This window comes from Pogona vitticeps, chromosome 11, assembly GCF_051106095.1.
Source record: "Pogona vitticeps strain Pit_001003342236 chromosome 11, PviZW2.1, whole genome shotgun sequence".
NCBI classification, from domain to species: Eukaryota; Metazoa; Chordata; class Lepidosauria; order Squamata; family Agamidae; genus Pogona; species Pogona vitticeps.
The window spans coordinates 8,405,190-8,413,944 of NC_135793.1; the positions used below are offsets into that span (position 1 = coordinate 8,405,190).

The following is an 8,755-nucleotide window of genomic DNA, read 5'->3' on the forward strand; positions in this document are numbered from 1 at the left end:
CTGGCTGCGAGACTACTCCTTTTTTATGTTCAACGCTAAAGAGTTGTACTGCATCGTTACTGCAACATTGAACGAAACCAGAATTAGTTATCTCTATGCAAAAGCGAAGTACAAGGACTTTAGGAAGTCATCGATTCATGGGGTGGCCATCATGGGGGGACTTGATAGCACATAACACCATGGACAGTTGACTCTGGCTTCCTTTTTTCCACTGGAAATCTCGCCCTCCTAGTGCCAATGGGCAGCAGCTGCCACTGGTCTTTGGAGATTGTCTTCCATGGGACTTGATGTGGAGGCTGAGGCTGCACATTTTAGCAAGACGTGGTAGTGACTACACATAGCTTTAGATGCAGATTTCCTGGAAGACCAGTGAGACTTTAAAATGGATTAGGGGCTTGATTGCATATACTGTATGCCATGTAGGCTTGATTGCAAGGCCTGCTAGGAATTCTAAACATGACTCGCTTCAAAATTCCCAGGGGCAGCTACTGTAAGGCTGGATTAAGAGTTGCCAAGACCCTAAACCATGGGTGGGCAGAGTGCAATTCTTACAGCCCACAACTATCCCTCAGGTCCCTTCCCCCCCCCTTGCAAAAATTGTTAATTGCTGCTCTTGAAAGCTTCCAGAATTAGGAGTTCATCCATTAAATAGGGGTTTAGGCCCCCTGCATTGAGACATATCATTTTCAAATCTTAAATGGATTTCCTGTGCCATCCAGATTGTTTGTAATCTGTGTAGCTCCTGGAGGATCCAGGAAATGGGGACCATAAGACCTGCTAAGGTTGTCCATTTATGCCCTAAACTAATTCAGTTTTTACACCCCTCCACACACACACTTTAAGAGTACACAGCCCTTGCTCAAATCCCAGGCCATTTATGTCATTATCCAAATATATACTGGGGGAGTATTTTAGGGTTACCCAGTGTGTACTGGAGAGTGATGGACGAGGACTCAGATCTGGATTTGTCCCCCCCCCTCACCATGGCAGCCATGGAAACCCACAGGGGTGGGGGGGGTGGAACTGGTCTTCTAAACCATTCCTTAAACATCTCACTTAGTTTGAAAGTCCTACAAGGGTCACGATCAGTTGGTTGACTTGATAGTTGATAATAGACACAATAGGAGCAAAATTTAGCAGACACCATCCACACATCAAATTGCCTTTCTTCAATCAGCTTGGTGGCCTTCCTGGGAGTCTACACCTCTGATCATTCCCAGACTCTCTCTGTGTGTGGGGGTGGGGGTGGGTGGGTGGAGAGATGTATAGTCTACACATGCTGGGCACCAGGTAGGAGAAGTGAATTGTTTGGTAAGTGCCTTTGTTAAAAGGTTTTAACACAAAAACTGGTGGCTGGTAAAGAACATCTTAAAGAAGTTGCCTTTCCAATTACATTTTATATAATTGCAATTTTTAACGTTATCTTGTACAGCATACTGGAAAACGCTGTTGTAAAATGGTTTAGGAATTCAACTAAAATGATCATATTAGTTAGAGGCAAGGTAATTCAATGTACAGTAGAATTTATCTTGTACACTTAAGTTTTTAATTACATTAGTTGCCACTACTGGCAAGATTGCCAATGACCCCATTCGAGGTTCAGCACTCCACTTCTGGCTAAATTGCTTCCTCCCTGGTAGCTTCCAGGATTGAGCGAGCGAGCAACTTTTATAATATCCATAAATTGAATGTGCATACACAGAAGTGACATTTCATCAGCCAGTGAGCAATTGCCCTCTTACTGTTTGCCGCTGTAGCAGCCTCTGCAATCTTCTCCAGCCGTTTGAAGGCCTCAAAAGGAAATCACTGAAGAGGCACTTCTATAATCTGTTGCCTTTTCTCTTCAGAAGCTTCCAAGGAATTAAGCCATGAAGAGTTGGAATGTCACTCCTGAAGGAAAACACAATTGTGTGGAATGGACGCAGAGTTGGAATGGTTCACACATCCCATGTTCCACTGTTTGAGGAGTATCAGAATCATGCCCCGGTACATCTGAATGAGCCACTCTGCTTGAAAAACCAGAGAGAACTTCCATTTTACCTCAAACACAATGGTGCTCATTAGTTTTTACATGTTACACTGGAAGATGTCAAGTGATAGAAACGCTTATGTGAAAACCAGCTCTGAAATTTTAGTCTTTCTAGGTGCCACAAGACTTGTGCATTCTACAAGGGGTTAGACTAGATAATCCCCACAATCCCATCCAACTCAAAAAATATTGATTCCAAGATTCTGCATTGCTTCAGAGCAATGGTTCCCAACCTTGGGGTCCCCAGATGATTTGGACTAAAATTCCCAGAAGCCTTTCCCACTAGCTGTGCTGGCCACAATTTCTGGGAGTTATAGTCCAAGAACATCTGGGGATCCAAGGCTGGGAACCACTGCTTTAGAGGCTAAACTCAATGGCCATTCCAATTTGTCCACCAAAAGGAAAGGGATTTGTTCATCACTGCCATTTCAATAAATCTACCCTACTTGAGGCTGGCATTTGATTTTGTCGTTTGCTGCAATATTATGAACATGACCATCTCTTTGGAGCTGGCAATACTGTACTTCAGTCGAGATGAATGACTCAGAAAGAAGACATTTGCTTGGAGAAACCTTGTATATGGAATCCTGAGCTGCCTTTACTTGTACATGGGTGGGGAAGAGAGAGGAAGGAGGGCTGTTTTACCTGGCTCTCCATTGGCAGTGCACTAAGGAAGAATCACAACATGTTCCATTTTGAATTCTGATTTCTCCTCCACTTCCTTACGTCGGCCCTTATGTGGTGGAGTCAACACACCAGGAAAAGGAAGCATGGAGCCCTCCCAGATGCTATGGGTCTACAACTTCCAACATCCCATAGCTTTGGCTACACAGAAAAAATGGGGAGTAGGGAAATGCATTGTGTGTTTTAACATATGGACAAATTTTGTTTCTGAGTTGTGGCTGTCAGGGAAGCCAGGCAGGAGTGGCTACTGCACGCACATACCAAGTGCGGGCTTCTCATGGCGCGTCTGGTGGGCCACTATCGGAACAGAAGGCTGGATTAGATGAACCTCTGGGCTGAGCCAGTGTGACTCTTCTCAAGAACGTTAAGTGCCATTTTGAATCCACAGAGCAGCTTAGGAGCTGTATTATTCACGACAAAAGGGGTGTGTAGGTGTGTGTACATGCACATACCTTTACAGAGATACACCTTAGCAGAGATTACTGTTCTCAGTGGTACCACCAGAGAAGTAGGCACCCAACGATCTAGATGGATTTTTCCTTCAAGCATCTGGAACGGCTGTCATCGCCATGGCACTCGCCTGAATTGATGGAGCGAGAACACACACATACACACTTCTGCTAGCCCACACTTCCCAAAACACTGCATAACATATCAACTGCCAGTTTCTTCCTTCTGAAAGCACGCAAGCAGAGACTCTTGGAAGACTAAGCATATTCCGACACCACATCTCCTCCCCAAAAGTGTTATTAGGGACGGCAGCTTAAAAAAAATGAATAAACAAATCACGTCTCCCCACAGCTTCTGTCTTGAGGTTTCTCCAGCCTAGGAAACAAGAGCCCCACGTCAGGCCCAAGTCTCCTCCCTTCAAAGGGACATTTCTCCCCATAGTAGCGAGGCAGGAAGTTCAAAGCTTTGAAAGATCGTTCTGCGGCCCCGACAGCCAGCCTGGTGAGGATTTTATCCGCAATGGTCGGGATCGCGGGTTGCAACAGGACCCCATAAACCCGAAGGCATTCCAGAGCGACGTGAAGGACGGTGTCCCGCCGACGCTTCTGGTCTGGCTCCTTGAGTTGGAGTTTCCAAGGAGCGTGCCTTTGGACGAAGCTGTTGGTCTGCCTCACGCAATCCGAGATGGCTTCCAAAGCCCTGTAGATGTGAAATTGTTCAAAAGAACTGCTGACTTTCAGGGGTAAATCTTTCACCGAGGACACCAGCTCATAATCTTCTGCTGAGGTCCACGCAGATCCTCCTGCTCCTGTGCCTCTGGGGAAGCACACCTCTGAAAAGCAAGGGTAGGTCCCACTGGGGTTCAGACCGGGGGCTGTGCAACGGTTGAGGAGCCCCCCGAGGGCATCCGCCAGCTCCGAATTGATCAGGTTGATGGCCTTCCTGGGGTAGTAATCGTTGTCCCATTCGGGGACGCCCTGCCTCAACAGGAAGTACCGAAAGCCGTCCACGGAGTATTGCCGGAAGCAGGCGGCTGGGTCCACCACGTTGCCAAGGCTCTTGGACATCTTCTGCCCCTGCACCGTCCAGTGCGAGTGCACCAAGATCTGTTCTGGGGGTTCCAATCCTGCCGCCATCAGCAGGGCAGGCCAGTAGATGGCATGGAACTTGAGAATATCTTTGCCCACTACGTGGCACGCCATGGGCCACGAGGCACGGTGGGCATTGGGATAGCCGAGAACGGTTAGGTAGTTCACAAGGGCGTCCACCCAGACGTAGACGGTTTGCGAGGAGTCCCCTGGAACAGGGATTCCCCACTGCAGGCGGTTTCTGTGGCGGGAGACGGAGAGGTCAGGCAGGTCCTGTCCCAGCCAGAGGAGCACCTGCTGGCGGAAGGGTTCGGGGGTGACGGCGGCCTTCTTGTCCTGGAGCCATCTCCGCAACGGCTCCCGGAACGCCGACAGCTTGAAAATGTAATTCTCCTCCTTGGTCCAGTGTGCCTGAGATGCAAGAGAAAAAAGGGGGGTCACCACCTTACTCCTTGGCCAGTTTTCCTCTTCCTTTAGTGCCTCTCCAAACAGCATCTCCTCTACCTTTCCCCAGCAAAGCCTAATGGGGCTTCAGTCCATTCTCTCTTCCCTTTCTATAAGAAACCTGACTTCTTGTTGTAGAGCAGAGGTGGCCAACCTGTGGGTCACGAGGATGCTTTTTTAAAGCCCGCTACAGGTACCCTGCCGTTCTGCCATGCACGGCCACTGGCACCACGTGAACCCTGGGCACACAAGAGGAATCAGCCCACTGTGCTCCTTGATTCCCAGCAAAAAACAGCCTTCTGCCAACTTCTCCAAAAAGAGGTCTCATCGTCTGGAAAGAGTTTGATTCTTCTGGGAAACGAGATTCACAAGGATGATGCTCAACAGAATCAAGTTCCTGCAGGACCAAACAGCTGTTTTGGGGGAGCCAATTATGTTGGAAAACTGAGTGTCTTGAGAGGAACACTCTCTGCAAGTGGATGGAGATCAGAGGAGGCAATTGTGGCTCGCCAGATTTTGTTGGGCTGTAATTCCCAGCCTTGGGCTCTCAAGATGTGTTCTTGGACTGCCACTCCCAGAGACCTTCACCACTAGCTGTGCTGGCCAGGATTTCTGTCCAAGAACATCTGGGGCCCTACGATTGGGAGTGACTAACCCTAGAAAGTTACAATGGCCCACTGCTATTTTAGATGCAGTGGAATTGCTGGTGGCTGCACACGGCCTTGCTGTGACTGCCAGAACTGCAGCCAGCCGAGCCATGAAGCCACGATGTCTGTCTTAAAAGCAACATTTAGTGAAGGGGAGGGCCAACCATGGCCCCTGGGTCACAAAGGGGTGTTTCTGCAGTCTCTCAACAGAGGCCCCAAGGCAAAGCCCCATCCAGTGCCTGTTTGAACCAAAACAAGGTCTGAAGACCAGCAGTTTTCTGCTCCAGGGCCCGCCCTCAAAAACAGAGTTGCCCATGTGGACACTTCCTGGTTTGTTTGTTTTTAAATGCCATTTTCAGTATTTCTGGGGATGGTATAACCTGGCAGGGAGAAGAAGGGCTTGTATTTGACTCTCTCCAGCCCTGATATCTTGCCCACTCCTGGTTAAAATAATGAAAAGATCAAAGACTTGAGAAAGAGAGAGAGAGAGAAGAATTGGAGGAATTTAAAAGGCTTTCAAAAATATCAAAAGGAAAATGATTAAGAAACATCTAGGGTCTTCAGACCACACATTAGCCTGTCGAAGACCCTTCTCTGAGTCACCTTAATGTCAGCTATAATCTGGGAGGTGACCAGAGAGATGGTCTTCTCCATGGGGGCACCTCATCGACAACGAAATTCCCTCCATGGGAAGGCTTGACTGATGCCTCCTTAGCTATCTTTTCAATGCTAGACAAAAATAAAACAGCAGCAGCAATAAAAACAACCGTGCCATGTATCTAAATTGAAAAACCAGTCCCTGTCTTCATTTTTTTTTGAATGTTTTACTATGTGAACTACAGTACTGTATTCTGTGAGTTTGTATTGGAGAGTAGCATAGATATTTCCCAGGTGAAGAAAGGGCCAGACGTTCCACTGAAGCTGTTCTTAACTCTGAAGCCAAAGCATGGGGCAGAACAAAGAGCTTTTTAAATATACAGTGGTGCCTCGCACAATGAGGTTAATCCGTTCCGGATTAACCCTCGCTGTGTGAAAACATCGCTGTACGGATCAAAAAAAGCCATTGGAACGCATTAAACAGTACAGCGATGTTTCTCCGATGGCCAGCAGCCATTTTCGCGCCCTCCCCTCGCTTAACGAGGGCGCGAAAATGCTGCGCGCCGGTGGCTTCCGGTGCCCATTTTGTGGCTTCCGGTGGCCATTTTGAAGCCGCCTAACAGCTGATCGGCGGGTCGCAAAGCGAAGGTCGGTAAGTGAACTGCTTACCGAACTTCGCTCTCCGATTTTGAGCCATAGGGGCTGTCGGTGTGCGATCGCATTTGCGATCGCTAGAACGGCCCCATTGTGCGGATTCGTCGTTCTACGGTGCACTCGTAGTGCGAGGCACCACTGTACAAGCTTTCGAGTATCTCCTAAATAACCCAAACTCTAGACCCAACTGGCTTTTCCTGAGTAGGGAGTCCCATAAGCTTGAGACCACCATGGAGAAGGCTTGGCTCCAAGCCATGAGAGACACTTCCTGGAAGGAAGACACGCCAAGAGAGCTCTGAGGCTTCCCTGTGGATCGGACAAGACACCCTGAGGAAGTTATACAATCATGGTACCTGGTGGCCGCTCTCCAGGGAAACCATGCACCTGTGGCCATGGGCGTCAGGACGTTCCGTGACCTGGGAAGCGGTCAAGAAGCTTTCCTCGGCTGTGCAGTACCAGCCTTCGTAAGCCCCTTGATAGAGCCAGCCCCGGTCGCGTAGAGTGACCCAGAAGTGCTCCACAGCCTGTCTGTGCCGTGGCTCCGTGGTGCGGATGAAATCGGTGTAGGAGATGCCGGCCGTCGTGAAAAGCTCCCGGAACTCGGCCGATACACGGTCGCAGAACTGTTGTGGGGGGACGCCGGCCGCCGCCGCTGCCGCCTGGATCTTCAGCCCATGCTCATCAGTTCCTGGATAGGGAAACAGGAGAGGACACGAGACTGTGAGTCCAGCAGACATGATCCTCCGACCTCAGCCTTTCAAGGATCCGGAGAACTATTGTGTGTGAAAGACACCAAGTTCCTGGGCTCCATTTCTTGGGAAATTCCACATGGCAACAAGACGATAGGTCCCCCCATCCCACCCCGAATGTAACAGATCTGCCTTGGGTTCTTTTAAAGAGAAAGACAGGGGTAAAGATATTTTAAAATAAATCTCTGTGTGTGTGTGTGTGTCTGTATGCACCCACACACAGAGAGACTCTTTTGTTGTTGTTTAGTCGTCGTGTCCGACGGGGTGGAAGTTGCAGGTTACTTGGCTATTATAAAAGGGGGCTGCGACTTGGAAAAGTTTGGGAACCACTGGCTTAATGGCCGAAGAGGGATTTTGAAGCCTGATCTCCCCCTAGTCTTAATCTAACAATCCAAACAATACACTGGCTCTCATCGGAGCGCTTTATATTCCATCTAAATTGGAAACATGTACATCAGGCTTCCTAAAACTAGTGTTGTTCAGCTGTGTTTTTCTAGACCTGCAATCTCCAGCTGGAATCCCTGCACTTTGCCACATCAGTAATACATGAGCTGTGGCCTTGCTGATACCCCACTACTACTCCCATTATCCTTCAACACTGGCCAAATGGAACTGACGTCCAAAATTATCCATAGGGTCACAAGTTTCCCACTCTTATCTAAACTGTTCCAATCATGCAATACAAGTCCCTAATCTACGACGGAGAAAACAATACAAGAAAAAGTCTCTCCGCACCTGACGTTCACACATTGCTGGACACACGTTAAATGCGTGTCCACTCTGTACAGACACGCGATCACGCGGCTATCAGAATCCATTTCCACATGCTCATGCAGTGTTTAGAGACGGCACTACTGGAACTGCCGTCGTTCAGGCTGGGAGCGGGGGAGACCAAGTGTGCCGCTGAGCTGTTGCGAACGCAGACACACGGGTCGAATGTAACGTGTGAACGCCCCACTCAGAAAGATAATCAAGACGCGAGACCCTTCTAATCCGAAACGCCCCGGCACCTGCCTACATACAGCCCTGTTCCCTCCACGGCCGCCTCGCCCACTGACCGGTGGAGAAGCAGCCGCCTCCCTGGCCCTGCAGCTCCCGGTACCGATGCAAAGCATCCGCCAGCACCGCCGAGTAGAGGTGCCCGATGTGGGGCGAGCCGTTCACGTAGAAGATGGGCGTGGAGAGCAGCTTCCTCCCGGGAGGGGTCCCGCCACCGCTCAGGGCACGGCAGCGCCCCCACCCCCGGGGCCGCCAGGAGGAGGACGCCGCCGCCCCCACCGACCACGCCGCCCCCGCCGTCCCCCGGAGCCAGCCGCGCGCCGCGGGAGAGCCGCCCAGGGCCATGAGTCCCGCCGGAGGACCGACCGCGTGCCCCCTCCAGGCATAGACAGGCGCCTTCCTAGAACGTCGCCG

General features: G+C 50.0%; 1 protein-coding gene across 1 annotated transcript; it reads right to left on the reverse strand.

The window, feature by feature from the left end:
• Window positions 1-1,377: 1,377 nt before the first annotated feature.
• MARS2 (methionyl-tRNA synthetase 2, mitochondrial) lies at window positions 1,378-8,745 on the reverse strand. Its single transcript, XM_020804694.3, has 3 exons — window positions 8,401-8,745; window positions 6,947-7,281; window positions 1,378-4,662 (listed from the first exon to the last, which is right to left on the reverse strand). The coding sequence occupies exons 1-3, from the start codon at window positions 8,684-8,686 to the stop codon at window positions 3,499-3,501; spliced, it is 1,785 nt and encodes a 594-aa protein (XP_020660353.3). The 5' UTR covers window positions 8,687-8,745; the 3' UTR covers window positions 1,378-3,498.
• Window positions 8,746-8,755: the final 10 nt, after the last annotated feature.

Excerpts from the sequence above, each read along its gene's own strand:
- MARS2 (XM_020804694.3), bottom strand. The coding sequence starts at position 8,686 with ATGGCCCTGGGCGGCTCTCCCGCGGCGCGCGGCTGGCTCCGGGGGACG. Across the intron at positions 7,282-8,400 it reads AGGCGGCTGCTTCTCCACCG|GAACTGATGAGCATGGGCTG; the intron begins GTCAGTGGGCGA and ends TTCCCTATCCAG. Across the intron at positions 4,663-6,946 it reads CCCTGGAGAGCGGCCACCAG|GCACACTGGACCAAGGAGGA; the intron begins GTACCATGATTG and ends CTTGCATCTCAG.